The 19,374-nt window shown below is 37.2% G+C and overlaps 3 protein-coding genes across 9 annotated transcripts; 2 read left to right on the top strand and 1 right to left on the bottom strand.

Annotated features, from left to right (window-relative positions):
* The first annotated feature begins 101 nt into the window (after positions 1-101).
* On the top strand, positions 102-9,634 carry LOC121980720 (altered inheritance rate of mitochondria protein 25-like). 3 transcript variants are annotated; one of them, XR_006111654.1, is made up of 12 exons: positions 102-293; positions 368-960; positions 1,651-1,737; positions 2,334-2,375; positions 2,476-2,520; positions 4,349-4,414; positions 4,516-4,572; positions 4,674-4,735; positions 6,191-6,261; positions 6,648-6,722; positions 6,792-6,898; positions 9,393-9,428. XR_006111654.1 is itself a non-coding variant. In XM_042532894.1 (12 exons), exons 2-12 carry the CDS (start codon positions 427-429, stop codon positions 9,421-9,423), a joined length of 1,227 nt encoding a protein of 408 aa, XP_042388828.1. In that variant the 5' UTR covers positions 103-293; positions 368-426; the 3' UTR covers positions 9,424-9,634. The 3 variants fall into 3 exon arrangements, 1 of the variants encoding a protein (XP_042388828.1); XR_006111653.1 differs by having other exon boundaries at positions 6,191-6,297; XM_042532894.1 differs by having other exon boundaries at positions 103-293; positions 6,191-6,311; positions 9,393-9,634.
* A 713-nt stretch (positions 9,635-10,347) lies between these two features.
* Positions 10,348-14,639, top strand: LOC121980718. 3 transcript variants are annotated; one of them, XM_042532888.1, is made up of 6 exons: positions 10,348-10,580; positions 10,650-10,721; positions 11,190-11,320; positions 12,053-12,178; positions 13,160-13,287; positions 13,567-13,937. In XM_042532888.1, the coding sequence occupies exons 1-6, from the start codon at positions 10,523-10,525 to the stop codon at positions 13,856-13,858; spliced, it is 807 nt and encodes a 268-aa protein (XP_042388822.1). In that variant the 5' UTR covers positions 10,348-10,522; the 3' UTR covers positions 13,859-13,937. The 3 variants fall into 3 exon arrangements, with proteins under 3 accessions (XP_042388822.1, XP_042388821.1, XP_042388820.1); XM_042532887.1 differs by adding an exon at positions 14,056-14,639 and having other exon boundaries at positions 10,350-10,721; positions 13,567-13,862; XM_042532886.1 differs by having other exon boundaries at positions 10,350-10,721.
* LOC121980719 lies at positions 14,000-17,100 on the bottom strand. Of its 3 annotated transcripts, none has more exons than XM_042532892.1 (5): positions 16,742-17,100; positions 16,272-16,473; positions 15,159-15,338; positions 14,560-14,713; positions 14,000-14,468 (listed from the first exon to the last, which is right to left on the bottom strand). In XM_042532892.1, exons 2-5 carry the CDS (start codon positions 16,446-16,448, stop codon positions 14,146-14,148), a joined length of 834 nt encoding a protein of 277 aa, XP_042388826.1. In that variant the 5' UTR covers positions 16,449-16,473; positions 16,742-17,100; the 3' UTR covers positions 14,000-14,145. The 3 variants fall into 3 exon arrangements, with proteins under 3 accessions (XP_042388826.1, XP_042388823.1, XP_042388827.1); XM_042532889.1 differs by having other exon boundaries at positions 16,798-17,100; XM_042532893.1 differs by having other exon boundaries at positions 16,633-16,748.
* Positions 17,101-19,374: the final 2,274 nt, after the last annotated feature.

The following is a 19,374-nucleotide window of genomic DNA, read 5'->3' as shown; positions in this document are numbered from 1 at the left end:
TTTAAATATGAAGTAAAATTAAAATAATTTATTATAAATCAAAATAATCAAAATTGTATTAGGGAAAGGGGAGATGAGATCCTCTTCCCGAAAAGATGCCGTACGATCAACGAGGGGACACGGTAGACGGTATTTTTGGAACAGACGATCGCATCTCGGGAAAGGGTAGAACAGAGAGTTCGTTGAGGAGTGGCCTTGGTCGACATTTCCTCTTTCGAAGCCCTCCAAAATTATTCTATCGGAACGACGGAGAAAGAAAAGAAAGAAGAAAACGACGACGAATCAGTTCCCTGGTGAGATCCTTTTCTCGTTGCCATGGAGATGTATGTTTCTTTTCATATTCCTTCCTTCTTTTCCTTCCCTTCAGTTTTGGAGGTCGACGACTGGCGCTTTTGACAACCGGCTCGCCGATTAGTGGGTATTGAGATGGGGTATTTGAGGAAATGGTTTGCCTCTCCGATCAAGTTTAGGGAAGGAATGGCTTTTTTTGGCTCTCGGAGGAACCAGGCTGCTGAAATCTTGCAGCAATTTGGCATGGGAATCACAGCTATGCCGGGCTGTTTAGCCGGAACAAAGTGTGAGACAGGAAGTCTGCTAATGGCCTCGGATAGTCGCCTAAACAGTCGTCGTAGGTTTTCAAATTCTCCAAGGGAAGAGCAGCCTTCGAGCAGGAACTGGTTGGCACGACTTTGGGTGGAAGAGAGGCGAAGAGTGAAAGTATGGAATGGAGGAGTGAAGAGACAGTCCGCTTCAAATGCTCAAGATGGCGCCACTTTGCTTTATACTTTCGCTTCTCAGCTTCCTTTTCTCAAGTTATTTCCTTATCAGCTCCCATTTTTCAAGTCAATTATAAGAGAACCAGATCAGGTCGACCAAGATTCTGTTATTAACAAAACCATGCATCATCCAAAAATCAGTCAATATGATGGTGATTTTCTGCCCCCAAGTTCCCCAGAGGAGGTGAGTGATAAAAAAAAATGCACAAATTCTGTCACCCCAATGTAGTTGGTGATAATGCTTCGCCTATCATCTTTTTCTTATAGGTTGTTTTGATGTATGCTGCTTTAAGAACCAGATTGATGCACATCACTCTATGGAAGTCTATTTCCCTGTACTATGGTTTTTATAGATGATCATCATATTTGTTTTTCTAACTTGAGATAACATTTTGTTAATTTCTTACCTCATAATTTCACAAGTAGTTTGACACAACACAACACAACGGACGAACAAAGACATTCTCGACTGTGTTATATATTTTTTTTTCTTTTAGCATTTAGGAATTTCTCATGCTCTTTTTAGACTTTCCTATATCATAAATTATTATATCAAATATTTTTTTTTTATTTTAATGGATTGGGAGAATGAGTAGTATTAATAAGTTACCTCTTGAGTTTACTTTGCTGGGCAAATATAAACTATTTTGATGTCAAAGAATCCTTTCTGTACTAACATCTAGCTGTTCTAATAAGTCATTTTTTGGTATATTATTTATTTACTTGACATCAATTGTACATAAACGTCATCTGAATGTGTTTTCATATCATATAGATTTAATGACAACTGTTCTGTTGAAGATGCTATGAGTTCTCTCCCAGCTTTCAAGCTTAGCTCTTGATAATTTGTTGTCATTTTCCCCATGTTTTGTAGGTCAAACTTGCACCACTTCTTTCCAGAGACAATTTGGTTATTATTAGAGACATAGAATGGGCAAGTATCATGTTCGCATTTGAACAGGTAACTAGAGCAAAGTGTGCATGTGCCTACGATGTTCAATTTTTGTTCTTCGTCATGCTTGTGAATTATGTATAAAATTAAATAGGTTCTTATGAAATTTGTCATCATGCTCTCTATATGGTGATCAGTTAACAATTGCAATTGCGAATGAAATGGATGCCAAAAGATAAACATTACATTTGATGACTCCACATACATGGAAAACAAAATTATGCAATGTATTGGAATTCAGAATAAAATGCATGTTGTAATTGAAGTGCAAGCTAGAGTGAAAAAGATGTTGTGTCGGAGTTCTAAGCTAGATATTTGACTCTTGATACAACCTAGTGCATGGAAACAAGAATAGTCTTGTATCATATATACTTTATTGGATATAGAGCTATGATTCATCATCCCACTCTATTTGATGGCAAAACATTCATTCTGGGGCATCCAAATCAGATGGCTCCTAACAAGTCGATGGAACTGACCCAACCAAGGAATGGTATCAATAGTGTCTAAGATTCTAGATCAGCTATCATTTATAAGGACTATTTTTGACATTTTTTCTTCCTTTGAAATTAAGATCCTTATTGGTGTATCTTCTTGTGTTGCAGGAGAGCCGCTATGTAGTAATGGATGTTTGTTATCCTCAGTCAGTATGTAAAGAGTTTATTTTTTACTTTGAGAAACCAAACCTGGTAATCTTTGTTTTACTTTATGCAATTTTTTGTTTATTAATCATCTTGTTTTTCTCAGCCTGTGGCTTTCATTCGAGAGAGAAGTAATGTTATTTCTAGGCAGGTATGCAGTCTTGAATTCAGTAGTTTCATTTTGGTGATGCCTGTATGCTGCAGTGGTTTCTTTGCTGCTCACATCTGTTGTTTACAACTTTACATATTAACTTGTTGCACCACTTCATACTTTGGAAAGCATCATTCATTAGGAATGAGATTATTTTTCTATTTGTGTTTATATTACCGTTCACAGACAAGGTTTTTTATTTTCTTTAATTCTTCTGTAAACCCATTGTTTATATTACTGTGCACAGACATTTTTTTGTACTTTCTTGAATTCTGCTGTGAACTCATTAGCTATAAGGACCAGTGAATAGTTTGGTGTATTTGTTAATGATCAGGTGAAAGAATTAGGAAGAAGTTTTTCTAAACTTTACATGGGTTGGTTAAAATTATATGGTGTTTTTAACCATTCGATCTTTAAAATCTACTTATTATTTATTTAAGCATTAGGTTTAAAATATTTAACAATCATATTTTGTTATCTAGTAACAGTTTGAATAGAATTTGATTGAATTGGGTAATGGGTACTCAGAATTCAGAATACAACTACGATAAAAGGTGATGCAAATTATGAATTGATTTGAATTTTAAATTTTAAATTTTAAATTGTTATTGAATTTTGGTGTCAAGAGGATTGGTATATTTTAGTTTGGTGATTTGGCTTGGCATCAAGCAAATGCGTCTGATGGAGGCACACAATCTATAGGTGGCACGCTTCATGGTTGCTGGAAACAGTTAGCTGTCATTACAGATCTGATTGGCTAATCTTGGTTGATATTCCATTGTTAGACAAGCTGTGGGCTATATCTTTAGTTTGCTACTTTAGAAGGCTTCTAGTTATTAAATCATTGGTCGGAGAGATTGAGTTACTACACTTGACACATTCTTTTTTGTAAAAGGTGAAATCTGTTACCCTAGCGGCCCTCCCATGACTGCCCCACACTAGGAGGGAGTAAATGCCCCATGTGAGAGGGTATTTCCACGGCTTTGTCGGGATTCACCCCCTGCTCAATTCTGCAAATCTACCGCATGGTTACCGGTTCGGCTATGCCCTGGGGGCCACTCAACACATTCTTTGTGGCAAAAGAAGACCACTCAACAAATTCTTGCTTACACAAGTTGTGGTTTATATTATTTGCATGCTACTTTAGAAGGATTTTTTTTTTTAAATACCAGGTATTCAAATCTTACAACCCTACTAATCCTGAGTAGATGATTTGACTTTGATGTCAATTTTTAGGCTCTTATCTGGAATTGAATTGACTGTAATTGATGTGCTGGGATGATATCATTGAATGAGTCCCGTGTCAATTTTTCCATTAGTCTCCTCATAGTCCCTCCTTTTGTTATCTATATTTACCGTGAACTCATTGGGTAGAGAGAAAAATTTCCAATATCAAATATTTAGTTTTTGTATGATAAAAATTATATATACCTTTTTATACTGTGAAATTCTCAGTATAAAATGATGCATACCACTACATCTATTTTTCCCATTGAGGTCGGCGACTTTGGGCCTATGTTGTCTAGTCCCAAGCACTTTACCACCATCGGGTGTTACCTGGAATAGGTTGGATGATAGTATTCCCTCATATTAGGCAATGCATTTGTGGAGAGCTTGAAATTGGGGTTGCGCCAATTCTTTTTCTTGTTGAAAGGCATTTACTAGCCATACAGGATATCATCCTACTATATTTTATGTTCACTATTCTTCCATAAATTAGTTTACATGGATCTTGTTTGATATTTTTTTGTTTTTGTCTATTATTTTACTTTTCTTTGGTATTTGGATACTGGTCAGATTTATTATAATGTTTAAACTTGCCTTGAAGCTACTTCGTGGGAGGCGCCCATTTGTCGCCCATATGTTTGATGCCATGGGCAATGAAGTATTTAGGGTATGAAATTACTACACTATGAAAAATATCAAGTACTAAATGTTTTTTAAGTTTATTGGAATGAACTTCCACAGTGCATTCACTGCGTTTACTTTGTTTAGGTTCATAGGCCCTTTTGGTGGATAAACAGCACCATATATGCAGAAGTAGATGGTAAGGTACATAATTTATGTTCAATGTAATGTAGCATGTAAATGATCCCCATCATGGTTGGTAGAATCACACATAGTTGAGTAGCTCCAGTTTCTTTCTGTTATAGGAAATTGGTGTAGTTCACAGACGTTGGCATCTTTGGCGGAGAATTTATGATTTATACTTGGGGTAACATTTCAGATTAATTACTTTTTGTAATTTGATGTTATTGGTATTTCATTTCTTTTCTTTTTCCACAGGGAACTCAACTATATGGGCCCAAATGAAAATGATATGTTAATTATAAATATTTCTTTCTGAGTAAATAGTGGTGCATTGTGTAAACATACAGTATTATCTCCGGGATCATTAACTCTGTTGCTCAATTACTCAGAACTCGAGATCTGCCATCAAACACATGCCCAAGGTGTTAATGACAATATTAAGGAGTTAAGGTGTTGTAATTCCCTAACAATCAGCTACCTAACTTAGTGGCCTACGTGATGTAAATTTGGGAGGCATACATGATGATGATCAAAATTATAGTCAATGCTAGGAAACCTAATAGCCAACAGGTCTTGCCTGATTAAGAATTGTATGTTTGTGGTATGTCAGAATCAATAGGTGTTTCTGATTGGCTAATGGGATCTGATGACATTATAAAATAATTTGAACAAAGATTATAAGAACAAGAGAACTATTATAGGAAAATATGTACTGATTGGTATGTACTGTTCAGATCAAGAAATTTTGTTGGAAGATCATATCAATGCTGCTGAACATACATATCATGTGTTTTCTTTGTTGCATTAAGTTGTCCCCGATGTCATGGTGCTGCGGTAGAATATCCAGGTTATCACCCAGTCACCTGTGGTTCGAACCCCAGCTACGGCGTATTTGTAGGAAATTTTCCTCCAAACGGGGGGAGGGGGCCATAACTAAAGGATGCTGGGCTTTTGCACTGGCAGCCGCGTGCGCTTCCCGATTTACCCTGGTGGCCGGTGGGAAACTTCCATGGGACCGGGCCAATCACCCTAGGGTAGTTAATGAGGCTAACTAAGATTATCATTTTTTTTTTTGTTGCATTTAAGTTTCCTTCTGGTGCCAAGGGGGAGGGGGCCATAACCAAAGGATGCTGGGCTTCTGCGTTGGCAGCTGCGTGCGCTTCCCGATTTACCTGGTGGCCGGTGGGAAACTTCTATGGGACCGGGCCGGTCACCCTAGGGTAGTTAATGAGGCTAACTGAGATTATAAATTTTTTTTTGTTCCATTTAAGTTTCCTTCTGGTGCTAAGTGTTTCCTACAACATGTAATGTGAAAATTATTCAAAAAAACAAAATGATATGAATTCAACCAAATGTTTAAATATTATTCTGCAGGTATTAATTTTCTAAAAGATAAATGCTTAGAACAATCAAATATATGAATTTAACCAAATGTTTAAATATTATCCTGTAACATTCTGATGGTAGATGCAGTTATGTGGATGGTGTGACAGATAGATTATAGACGAATTAAATGGTGTACAAAATAGGATTTTACCATTTTTTAGGATTCAAAGTTATCTCGAAATCCTGTTTTTCATCATTTTATGAACTTTGATGACCATATTACTCAATTATTCTTGTTATTTTGAACATCTAGAAACAAGCAATTTGCTGTTGTTGAAAACCCTGGTTTCTGGAATTGGACATTTACGCTAAAGGATGAAAATGGTAATGTGCTGGCTCAAATTGATCGTAACTGGAGAGGTATTGGTCTAGAGGTAGTCTTCACTCAATGTGTTATATACAAAGAAATTAGAAGTAATCTTCACTTGATGTGTTATCCATGAAGTGATTATCTTCCTACTATTTTGCTATTCGCTTCTCCAATAGATCATTATCCTGAGAAAGTGCAGGAAGGAGGAAGTGAAAATTTCATTTTCCATAAACATAATTATCCTCCAATGTCAAATTTAGCAGAATATTAGGATCTCCATATTTGTGGACATATATAACATTGTGGCGGAGTACTTATGTAACTAGTCGGTCTTCTGTCTCTCTTCTCCCCCTATTTTGAAACTGTGGACATGCAAATAATTCATCTTATTCTTTTGCAGCTTTTCACAGATGCTGGTCAGTACGTGATACGATTTGGGGATGCCGATTCACTTCCTCATACTGAACCTGATAGTGTTAGTGCAACTATATTGCTTGCATATCTACGAATTCCATGTTATGTCACCTACGTTTTCTCTTTTCAGATTCAAGAGTTTAAAGTTGCTCGTCCATTGTCTCTTTCTGAAAGAGCTATCACTGTTGCTCTTGCTATTTCTCTGGATAACGACTACTTCTCCACCTATGGAGGCTGGTATGCCAGTTGCCTCAGTTGTGTTTTAATTACTAAAGAATCCTGAGTCTTGCTTTGAAATGGTATTTACAAGTTATTTTTTAATGTGGTTTTTAGTGGATTGGTTTGACAAATCATAACTAACAAGTGAAAGTTGCTTTGCAAACTCGGTAAAAACTGGAAAAATTATTTCAGAAAACATAACTAGCTGAGTAAAAAACTCACACTGCCCCTGCACGATGGGTGCCTGCATTGCTGTGCCATCCGGGAAGGATTAATCCTTGCTGTCTGAATGTGGATGGCTGGGATTAATCCCACACGGATCATGTGGCGGTGCAGACCTCCTTCTGGCAGGGCCGGTGTTCGGGGGCTTGCACGCTAGTCTTGTCCTGACTAGCTAGTGAATGCCTTGGCTGTTGTTGCGTAAGTCTGATACCAACTTCCAGCTTCACCACCTACCTTTGCAATTTTAACTAGAATAAATGCATATGTTAGTAAATTCTAACTAACTGATAATATCAATGAAGTTGAAAAAAATGAAGAGCCTGACTCCAGATTCATTGCAAGTTGAGATGCCAACTTTATCTAGCAATGTAAAAATATGTATACCATCTTTTTTAGAGGCTTCTTGCTAGTGCTTTCAGATGTCCATTTGTAGAAAGAGCCTGAAAGGTCTATCAAACTTGGGAATATGTGGTAAAGGATGAAGGTAAAATCATGATGCTAATATAGTTCCCAAAATATCATTTGCAAGTGAGATTCAGTCAGTGTTGTAAATGCGGTAGGCGGTGACGGTGCGGTCAGTGACTGCCTATCGCCTTGGTAGTTGATTTTTTTTTTTTTTTACTATTTTTATACATAATTAGATAATATATTAACTAAAGGATAAAAAATAAATAAAGGATCAAATTTTTTTTAAAAAATATATACTATAAAATATATTAACTAAAAATAAAAAAATTATAATCTAAATATTTCTTTCAAAAATAAATAATAATAATTTTTTAAATATATATATATATTAAATTAATAGGATAATTTTATTGGTCTTTAATTAAGCTTATTTAAATTATTCCAATAATGATTAAAATTATTAATCTAAAGTTTCAATTAAATCCTAAGTTTTAAAAAAAAACCTATTCTATTCTGCGATTGGCTTCGGTGTTTCAACGTCTGGACCCGTCGCCTAAGCTCGATGATGAGTCTGGACCTCGTCTAGCTCGGCAATGCGTCCGGACATGTCACCTTAGCCCAGCGATGTGTTCGGATGCGTCACCCGAGTTCGAATCAGAAATGCTTTACCGCCACCTAAACACAAGGCGGTATGGTTCAAGGCGGTGCGATTGAGGTCCGCCTCCCACCTAGGCGGTGCCTAGGCAGCCGCCTCAATCGTCATTTAGAACTCTAAAGTTCCGTACCAAGAAAGTGGGACTCGAATTGATCAAAGTTGAATACAATTCCAAAACATCTCCAGTCTTCCAGGGATCCTTAAACTTCCAATTTAACTCTAATGTCACCCTTGATTCATGAATGGGTTTGCTAGTCTGGAGGCCTTCTTGGAGATACCTGAACAAAAATTGGTCTAAACAAATTACTTAATTACTTGGAATTACTTGATTACACAGACCCATATATGCTTGCGATTTGCAAAGTCAGTGAATTTTGATGAAGGTAATAGATCACATACCCAAATACTTGATTGTCGGTTGATTTATAGTTAGCTAATACTAAATTTTTTTGGCATGCCAAGTATTTAGCTGCTTGATTCTACTATAACAGCATACACATTCTCAATGAGTAGGAAAAAAACATTTCTTTCTTGTGAAGTGCATAATTAAAATCTTCACCTTCTATGGTGAAGGTGTACTCTGATAGTTGGGAAATCTCTGTTGCAATGTTAATCTTGGCCAATATTTTCTTTAATAATGATTATCCTTTTCTTCTCCAGTGCTATAGCTTGCAAACACTTGGTTTAAACCCTAAATACAGCAGTTTGTGGATAATGAAGTAGAAAACTCCCCACTTTTCCTTCTTCATTGCTTTCACCCCTTTGTCCTACGAAAAGGGGCATAATTCCATTGGAGCTAGTAAGGAACAACACTATCATGAGCTTGTTATGATCGATTGAGTGTCATGAATATCGTTAAGCACCAAGCAGCCATCATTTTCCTGGTCTCACCATCACTCTTCCCTTTGCATTCCCCTTCCCTCGTGATTCAACTCATTTGAATTCATTTAACTTCAGTTTGTATATTTTGTGACTAATCATCTCATCCAATATCTTCTTCCTAGTGCATCATCATCTTAGATTCTCAATCAAACATGGTTTGTGATTTCCTTATTTTGGGTTATAGTTCAATTGGGTTTCCTTATTTTCCCGAAAACACAATCTAAACTCAAATTTTGGGTTTGCGGTTTCTGTTTTGGATTTGCTGATCTTCCGGGTCCCTAAAAGCCCAGGTAACTGATTGATGATTGTCATGCTGTCGACTAACAAACTCTCTTCTCCTTGCAGGGGACTCCCCTTTCTCGTTGCTGGCGAATAGGAACTCAAATCTTGCAACTCGGGTCATGTTTGGGGAGCTGAACGTAAGGACACCCGCTCTCAAAACAATTTACTTTGTCTTCTCAAAAGCTTTGGTTTTATATCTGTCAGAAACCAATCAGTGTGTTTGAAGCTGTTCTTGTTGGTTTCAACTTTCAACTACAAGATAATAAACCCACTGGATAAATAAAAGGGAAGAATTCTTAAATTTAGCATGAATTTTATATTTTAAAAACCCCAACACGAGTTTAATCTCCGCGAACAACGAATTTCAATCTCCATTTCAACGAAAATTGGCAACTCTAAATCGCGGCGAGGCTATGAACTCACAGCAGCTGCGGGGAGGCTGTGAGTTTCTTGAATCTGCATATCTTTATAGCGAACTAGAGTTTGTGTTGAGGCTGCGAGTTCACCTGGCTGGTTTGTCGTGGTCGATATCTTTTCCTCCTTTTCTTTAGTATTGTAGAGAGAGTTATATTATTTTGTTATATAAATTATGTTTAAAATGTAATATCTTAAAGTATAAGGAGTAAAATAAAAAAATAGATCAACTAGGGTGTGTATAATATGTAAAATAGATAACTATGGGGGAGAAAATGAAATTATTCAGTAGATCTTTTTTTGTATCATGTTATTCAAATTATTCAGCTTCTTTCTTTCCTGCTTTTCTATCTGAACAAAAAAGCGAGATTTTTTTTAAGAAAAATAATATGCAAAAAAGATAAAAATTTAAGGATAAACACGTAACATAATAGATCGGTCATGAATTTTTATATTTATCTTCGATTTTTTTTCATAAAATTTTTTGTCTCTGCATATTTAGTACTTTTTATTAAAACAAATCTTCCCTCTAGTAAACTTGCTGTTATATTTCAGTCATCAAGATTAGAGTCATAAGATGGACGGCCAGATGTATTCGCTATTCATTCCGGTGCGCATTGTAGCCCTTCCTTTCTTGACTACGCGGCCTCACAGGCTCAGACGCCATGGCGGCCATCGAAACGAGCGTCGCCGTCTCCAGTCCTCTACTTGTGATCCTCTTAGATCGATTCCACGTAATGGGGGATTGCTTTCCGAAATCGAAGCCCTAATCCTCAGCTATGGATTCGTCCGCGACCTCCAAGGCGGGAGAAGGGAGAACCGGGCGGATCTGCAGTGGTTTCTGTTTCTGTGTGATATCCTACTTTGTGGTTTCCTTCTTGACCTCGTTCCTTTTGGGGCTCTTAGGGTTGGCAATCGACAGATTCTCTGCTTCCGCGGCCGTCGCGATACCCACCACCTGTAGAATTCTGTCGAGCGGTGAGAGATTCATGTCATTTCCCTCCCTTGCATTCAGGTCTCTTCCAGTTATGTTCGGCAAACCTCAAAAATAAAAAAAAAAAATCCTTCTTTTGTCTACTTTTACTTTCGAGGTTGAGAAATTAGGATTTTGAATCATTTTTGTGTGGTAGTTCATAAGAGACATCACAATTGAGTTCCGCTCGTAACTATTGAAGGAAATTTCCCATCATGGTTTGGTGTATATAGACAAGAATAAATTAGTATGTGAGCCACATGAGAACTTTGACACAAGATGATAATGATTAAAGTTTTTCATAGCTTTTTTTTCATGCTGTTTTGTTCTTTCAGAGAGTGATAGGCTGATGCTTCATGTTCTTTCTATTAGCATAAAGCTAATCTATTTTAGAAGCTCAAGTTTGAAAGCCTTATTCAACTCGTAGTTGGTTTGGCACAATTTCTTGAAACACTTAGGTAAACATCTTGCAGGTGTAGATCTAAAAGCATCCAAGGTTTGCCAACTTGGAACCCTGAACCATAAAGCTAACGGTGCATTTTATCACCTGAAGAAAGCAACTTTTCGCTGCCATTATGATTACTATTGGGCTTCAATCTTTGAGGTGATTACTTATCTTCAACTGGTAGCTTAATTTTCTATGTTCTTATAACATTTTCACTGGGAACTGTTCGCACTCCAAATGTTTTGCTGATTGAGCAGATATGCAAGTGGAATGGCATGTATTGAATAACTTACTCCAAGTGCAAAATAAATGCCAAAAATATAGTTTATTTTATCCATTTTTCCAAAAGGTTTAGGAGTCATTTTCCCAAAAATTTTGGTAGTTGATGCTTGGAGAAGTATGGTTGACTTCTAAAGTAATAACATCAGATACTTAAGGATTCTCTTCAAACTAGTTCTATCTCTATCACAGTCTTGAGTTCCCTCTTCTGACAAGCTCTAGAAGATATAGTGTTCTCTTCTTCAAATGAATGCTAGTTACACCTCCCAACCATGGGTAATTAGTAAGCCTCGACTTTATGTAGGCATGTAGCTATGTTGAAATGTTCTTCACTGATGCATCACAAATTTTCACCTTGTTGTTTCCACTTGAGGTTCATGACAGGATAATATACTTAAACAGGTATTTGTGTCATGTGAATTGAGGATGTTAAGCAATAGTTATCTGCAAAAAAATTTAGATGGTCCTCAAACCTGCTTTAGTTCCTGTCCTTATATCTTTATGTTTTGCATCATTCACCTCTATCAACATCCATTATACTTGAAGTGTAGCTAAGATGCCATCAAACATTCCATCACATTGCAAATAATATTTAGAACATGGGTTATGCAGGTACAGTTTGAAGAGTATTTTTCTGGCCAAATATTTCATGCTGTGGCAGAAGTACCAAAGGAGGCTCTTCCTCATGACTGCAGGCCTGATTTTGGCATTGCGTGGTTAACAACACTGAAATTCAAGGTAAATAGTCTGAATTGTATGCCAATATGTTTACAGCTTGATAGTTCAATATTCAGAAATTTGAAGATCATCTTGCATAGCTCTCAAGGCATCTAATTGTTATGTCCAACTCGATTGAGCTGATATATCATTTTTTTATTTAGAACAATTACATGGCAATCATTAGTCAGAACAAACAGATTTCAAAAATTTGCTGTTGCAAATCAAAGAACAGTTGATGCTTTTTTCTCCTGTAAATACCTTTCAGAAGTAAAATCATGATTCTTATATGCTTGAAGTAGAATTGTCTTGCGTTTTGGGGTTGTGTGAACACCATACAAAGTACCAAGAGATGCCTCTTTGATGCAAAGGTCAGATCCAATTGAAATATGACATAATGCATCAGTTCCAAGACTCCATTTTATACTGTTTTGCTTGGTTCATTGATTTGATCCATGTAATGTGCTCTATTTTTTTTTTTTTTTTGCCTTTTGTTGTTATTACCTGTATCACTTAAACATTGCTTTCTTTTCATGCAGTTAGTTGATCTGTCACTGATTGTTTATTTTTTTGTCTATGTTCATTTTAAGACGATTATTTTAACAACATTTGAACAAAGTTATCCATTTTTGGCATAACTTTTATAAGTGGGAATATTTGTTCTATTTTTGAAGGGTAAACTAAAGTAATAGCTAAGTTCTCCAGTTAGTTTTTGCTCTATAAAAATTTTAACCAACAATTGTTTGGTGTAGTGACAAGTGAGCTAGATTTAAATGTCTCTGTCAAAAGGTGTCAAGAATTCACATTCGTATAATGGCACTGTTGAGAGGTGTTTTAAGTATGGATTAGGTCTATATACGGACTATACTTTTAGCTTATTATAGTGTAATTAGTATTTGTTGGGTGAGTTCTCGAACTGAACCATGTATGCGTGTTTCTCTATTTCCTTCTCTTTACAGTTTCTCATATGTCTATGATGCGTTTCAAACATTGTTCTATTAGGTAAATGAAACATACGGGTGCAAATATCTGCCCGTTAGTCAGAAAGTCGATATTTATTCCGATGGTCTTTTTGGTTGCAAGGCAAAACAATTTTCCACATCAAACCCTATCATGCCATACATTAACTTGTGAGTTTCTCAAGCTCCTGTTCTCTCTTCTCTTGCAGTCTTGCTTTTTTCAGTTCTTCATGCTTCTTGTTTGCCCAATTTGAGTAAGTGTAGCGCAATATCAAAATGCTTCCTTGTCTGTTAAATATATATAGTTGTATACTCAACAAAGTATTATGAGCATGGAAATTCAACTAAAATCAGGTGTTGGCTACAATTGTGTATTTCTCATGACATTCGAGTGAGACTTATATTACTAGTAATTTCAGTCGATACTACCAAGTCGTGTGGTTTTAACAGGTTAATGGGACTCTTCATCGAGGCCGAGGGACCAGGGTCCAATACTGTGTATGTAGCGAGAGGATTCATCTGTGGCTTTCTCGTTTCGATGCTCACTGTTGCTACAGCAGAATGCTTTCGCATCCTTGCCGGTGCTATGGCAAGAAGGCAAACATGTATCGTGTGGCTTCAGCGAGTTTGTATCATCGTTGCTTATTTCAGTGCCATGGCTTGGCTAATTTTGCAGTATGGCAAGATGATCGGATTGAACCAGCTGTTGTTCGATTCCAAAACTTATGAGAGGACCTCATGAAAGTATATCCATCTCGTTGAGAGTTCTAACGAATACTTACTACATTCATGAATGAATCTCGCAATTATCGTGCACAAAATCTTCACAATTATTATAATTTCTTGTGTAAACTCATCTCATTTTCCTAACGAACAGTACAGGTTCAGATAATGAAACTTGCATTGCTATTTGCCACAACTTGACATGTTCCAGATTACATCGACTGGCTGTCGACAAGAAACAAATTCCTACACGACGCAGAGATCTAAAAGTTTGGAAACAAATTACCTACCCGGGAGACATATTCATCAAAACAGTCGATCGGCGAACCTGATCAGAGATGGAGTAACCATGCGTGCGACTATTGGCAGTATAGGGGCGGAGAGTGCTCCAAGCATGAAGCAGTTGATGCTGAGCAAAGCAACAGCATCGGAAGCTGGTTTGTTCCTTATGGTCGAGAGAAACTCGCGCACACTGGCAAGGGATATGACGACAACGGTAAACAGGGCTATGACAAGAGGAACGCATGCATCTTCAGCGACCCATATGATCACAGAGACCAAAAGAGACAAGATTGTGCTAAACAAACTTTGCAGAAGGGCGACAGTTCTTCGTTGCCTCAAAGCCTCGCCTACAATGAATGAGATTCCTTAAGAAATACTTGGAGGGATAATGCAACAAGGAAATGCCATTCAAGGTAGTGTTTGTGGCTTATGCATTACCTTTTTCGCCAACTACCTGTTCATCTTTACCATGATCCGGATCAGATAGGGTAGTGACTCGTCTTACATCTTTGCCATAACTAGCTCTGTCATCGCGTAGATTTTTTCCCTTAACTTCCTTTAGTCGTGACTTTTGTTCGTAAAGTTTCTGCATCTGCCACAACTCGAATTTATCAGAAGAATCAAAATTAATAACTCCAAGAAACATCAGTGTTGGTGATCTCCCTGAAGCATAACATACAATGACTATAAGAGAAATTGTCTTATGCGGACCAGATATACTAAGTTCTTCGTCGGGTTGTTGATTACCATTTCCTCAAGTGAAGAACACTCTCAAAGCTCGACGAATGGGGGGCTTGCAATCGTTCCCCAAAAGGGGAATAACCATAATTGCGATAAAGTAGTTAATGTGAAAGGATGGTGGTGCTTTGTGAGTGTGTTGTCTTCTCCCTCAGAGCAATGAACCATTCTATGTTAAGATTTAGAGTGGCAGCGTAAAAACATCATCCTCACTAGCGAGCATGTTTTCAGAATATACAAGCTACCATTACCGATGCATCAGGGAAGTTATATATTCTAATAGCTCAAGTTCGGCTCACCTCATTCTCGAGTAGGTTAATTCTTCTAAGATCTTTCCAGTGTTCCTCTTCTATCTCCTTGACTGTTGAATTCATGACCCTTTGATCTTCACTAGCGATCTTTAGACATTCTTCGAGATTTTTATTTTCCTCTAAAAGATGTTGCATCTCCCTCTGCATCTCAATGAGAAACCCATGTAGCTGTAAATGCACAATAACTGTTATTTAGTAGGCCGGTTTTTAAGATTGCATTGACACAACGACAGCTAAATATCATCCCACACACTAACTGGGAATGCACCAAACAAATTTAACAACCATAACAATCAAACCTTGTCCTATTAGATGGACTTGTGGAGTTAGCTATACGGATCCTACTGCGTCATTGGATTTTATACTCTACCATATAAATATGAATCCTATTTTTAAATCCATTCTTTTTGGCCTTCTTCTTCCTCGTTTAATGTTATCATAGTTTTACATTGCTTAATCAAAGCATTTATTGATAGTCTATGTATATATTTGTACCACCTCAATGTGTCTCTCGAAGTTTTTGTTCAATAGATACTACATTCACCTTAACATATTCATGTCTATGACTCTCCTCTACTGCTCGTGTGCTCGAACGCTCAATTCCATAAAACATAGCACCAACAAGTTAATAACTAGAAAATAAGTGTAGAATGGTAAACCAAGAAACCTGATAGAAATCATCGAGATAGAAATCGGGTTATGATCTTTATGTCCAAGTATGTCAATCTGAAACATGAGACTCAGAACTTCACAAGCATCAATTTATAGCAAGAGAAATGAACTAATTTGCATTAAAATCAAGCAGCCGTTAGACTCGAGGAGTAAATCCACACAAAGAGAAGCCTAATCTGGTAGGCTGTAGAAGATCTTCTCCTTTGGTGCTGTAAATTTTCTTAAGTTTTTCGGGTTTTTATGTTGTGTGTATTGTAATTCACTGAGATCTAGAGCCATTTCATCGATCAGTGTAGGTGCCAAATGATCTCAATAGCTATGAGCAAAAAAAACACACAAAGCTTAAATGGCACAAATGTGAAATGACTGCAACTATGATTACAAAATTACAAAGAGGGGATTTGCACAGATCTATGGAGGAGGTCTGACCTTTATTTCGTTATACAAAGCCGCCAGCATTCGTATAGGAAGCGTCAGGAAAGTGACTCCGATCATCAGAACCTGCCACCATAGCAACATGGCAAGAGCGACCATCCTCAATCCCAGCAGGAACAGGATCTGGACCAAGGAACAGGGCGCCTGGATCAAACATGTCGGCGTCGCCATTGCAGGAGGATGAGAGATTCACGGCCTGCGCAAGAAAAAAGCTGCATGCTTTCACTTCGCCGCATCGCGAGATGGGAAGACGAGAAAAGAAAGACGCCGAGATCGAAAAACATTTTCATTTCTCCGATTCGCAAAATGAGAACACCGGAAAAGGGAGGAAAACATCGAGATCGAATCAGAATACGTTTTAACACATCGGATCATCCAAAGATTCAACTTTTAGGGTTTCCGCGGAGCAAACTAAGAATCGATCAGAGAGAACTCTACGAGTGAGGGTTCAAAAGGAGAAACACCTGAGAGTGAGAGAGAGAGAGAGAGAGAGAGAGAGAGAGGAGGAGCGTCAGCCTACGTCTTCCATAGTGGTTGGACCAGAGGAGGAGGAGATGACGACGGGAGGGGCAGGGCGGGAGAGGCCACGTCGCGCGGAAAGGAAGGCCACGGGCGTCGCCACGCGGCTCGTGCTTCTGGAGTGCCGCCGAAGGGAAACCAGGATAAAGACGAAGCCTCGGAATCTCCTCCGGCAGCGCCGCGCGGCGACATCATGCTGCGCGTGGGGATCGGCGCTCTGTGCGGCTCCGATCATTCGATGTTTTTGCTTCCAAAAACAAAAAAGTAGACATATAAATCCAACACGACGAATCCGGTCGAGGAACGACTTCAGGGCGAAGAACCAACGGTCGAGAGTTTGCCCGGCGGCGGAGAAGCATGGTGAATTTCCAAGGGCAAAAATCAAATTCGCCCCTCAAATTATGTAACTCGCTTGAAAGGACATCGTTTTCCAAATTTTTTAAAAAAATCTCATTTTTTCAAAATTTACTTTTAATATTATTGTATCAGTTGCAATTAACTATTAAACATGTAAACATTAATATATAATACTAATTACTTAATAATATATATATATATATATATATATATATATATATATATATATATATATATATATATATATATATATATATATATACACGAGGATCTCCAATTTATTTGGGGATATTTTTTTAGGATGGATGAGTATGGAGATATTGTCTTCATTCCTGAACCCACTCCGAAAATAATAATAATAATAATATTGATAATAATATTAATATTAAAAAATTTTAAAATATTAATAAGAATATTATTATTAATATTGATATTAATATTAATAGCAAAATAATAATAATATAAAATTAATTTGGGGATGAGGGCGAGGATGGGGTTTTGATCTCCAATGGTTCGGGTTTGGGGATTCCCCGAACTCAAAAAGTAGGGATGGTGGCGAGGATGGTGGCGGGATGAAATTATAAGGAACTAGGGCGTTAAACACGCTTAAGCGGAGCGGAAAACTTCTAGTTTCTCCAGAAGATCCATGCGAAGGGAAAGACATGTTACAATCTATACTAAGTTTATATCATGATAGTATACCTTTGATGCATGCACACGAACTCTAGACAGCTTGAATCTTAGTACGATCACACGTTCGCGCCTCTATAGTATCCACATGAACAAGTGTTCATTTGTCACACGAACAAGTGTTCATTTGTCACACGAACAAGTGTTCATTTGTCTCACAAACTCACAAAGTGGAGAAGACAACCACCTAAGGTTGTGCTAGCAACCTTGATAGGAGGTCTCGGACTAGAGGAGAAGAGAAGAGGAAGGAGAATGAAGAAGTCACCAAAATGAGAGAAAAAAAATGCTTAAGTATTTTCATCCAATGAAAATACTTAATGAATATTAATTCAATTAATGAACATTAATGAATATTTACACTCTATTAAGGACCACATTTGAACCTCTTCATTTTGAATTCAATTTTGAAAATTGAATGATTCATTGAATTTCGAAATTCAATAAATTAATCTCCATTAATCCTCTTAGTGAATGAATCCACTTGAATCTAACTTAAGTCTAATCCACTTGAGTCTAACTCAAGTCCAATTCAATCGAGTCTTACTCAATTGATCTAATGCAATTTCAAATATAATGAATCACTATTTCATTAATTCATCTTGACTCTTTGAGTCTAGTTTGAATTAGACTCAATCTAATAATTAGATCTAATTAAGTCTAACTCAATAAATCCAATTCAGATTAGACTTAATCCAATGATTCATCATATGAATCCATCTCCAAATTTACTCGTTCTTTGTGTGTAACCCAATAGGTTCTCGTAACGTTAGCAATGTATCCAAATCAACATTTAGATACATAAGCAATGAGTGACATCTAACAAGACATCATTGTTATCCAAGTGACGAGAAAGTCGAGATCTGACCTAACCTGTCCGTGGCTATTATCTTGTATGACTTGGTCCCTCTATCCTTGATATCTAAATTGATCAATGAGGCATAGACCATGTCATCCTCTTATCAACTTTTTGTGTTTCTTGATCTCTAAGTAGACACACTCAATCAAATAAGTTCAATATATCATATTGACTCATTTGCGCATGATCATGCTTTCTTGTGTCTTACTAATCAAGGGGCCCACAGATATCGTTTTTGTCATATGAAAGGGATAGATCCCATCTACATCACTCATATCCCTCCGCATAATTCATTGTATACCCAGTGATCGACTGTATTGCCCACCTTGTTACAGGTGACGTTTGCCGATACCAAAGTACCCAACTCCTTATGTAGGGAACAGTAGTGACTTCAGGTATAAGGACTATTCATACCAATAGTCACATGAGAATATTTATGCTACTCATATAACGATCCATGAAACATTCTCATGACGGGTCATTCAGTATATATTCTCTAATATATACCCATGTGTCAACCTGATATCTCATATCTATGACTTGTGAGATCAAATCATCCGTTGCCTATATGCTAGTCTCAACGCATTAATATTGTCCTTATATATTAATGTTTGTCTAGGAATAGTTAAGAGTAGTGTTCCATGTATATCTACAATATCTACTATCAATTCAACT

Source organism: Zingiber officinale, chromosome 5A, assembly GCF_018446385.1.
Source record: "Zingiber officinale cultivar Zhangliang chromosome 5A, Zo_v1.1, whole genome shotgun sequence".
In the NCBI taxonomy this organism is placed as follows: Eukaryota; Viridiplantae; Streptophyta; class Magnoliopsida; order Zingiberales; family Zingiberaceae; genus Zingiber; species Zingiber officinale.
The sequence above is the reverse complement of the archived record's forward strand: the minus strand, read 5'-3'. Positions and strand labels throughout refer to the sequence as shown.

Excerpts from the sequence above, each read along its gene's own strand:
- LOC121980720 (XM_042532894.1), top strand. The coding sequence starts at position 427 with ATGGGGTATTTGAGGAAATGGTTTGCCTCTCCGATCAAGTTTAGGGAA. Across the intron at positions 1,738-2,333 it reads TCATGTTCGCATTTGAACAG|GAGAGCCGCTATGTAGTAAT; the intron begins GTAACTAGAGCA and ends CTTGTGTTGCAG. Across the intron at positions 6,899-9,392 it reads TTCTCCACCTATGGAGGCTG|GGGACTCCCCTTTCTCGTTG; the intron begins GTATGCCAGTTG and ends TTCTCCTTGCAG.
- LOC121980719 (XM_042532892.1), bottom strand. The coding sequence starts at position 16,448 with ATGGCGACGCCGACATGTTTGATCCAGGCGCCCTGTTCCTTGGTCCAG. Across the intron at positions 15,339-16,271 it reads CTTTGTATAACGAAATAAAG|CTACATGGGTTTCTCATTGA; the intron begins GTCAGACCTCCT and ends GTGCATTTACAG. Across the intron at positions 14,469-14,559 it reads ACAGGTAGTTGGCGAAAAAG|GCGAGGCTTTGAGGCAACGA; the intron begins GTAATGCATAAG and ends CATTCATTGTAG.
- LOC121980718 (XM_042532887.1), top strand. The coding sequence starts at position 10,523 with ATGGATTCGTCCGCGACCTCCAAGGCGGGAGAAGGGAGAACCGGGCGG. Across the intron at positions 10,722-11,189 it reads CTGTAGAATTCTGTCGAGCG|GTGTAGATCTAAAAGCATCC; the intron begins GTGAGAGATTCA and ends AACATCTTGCAG. Across the intron at positions 12,179-13,159 it reads TAACAACACTGAAATTCAAG|GTAAATGAAACATACGGGTG; the intron begins GTAAATAGTCTG and ends TTGTTCTATTAG.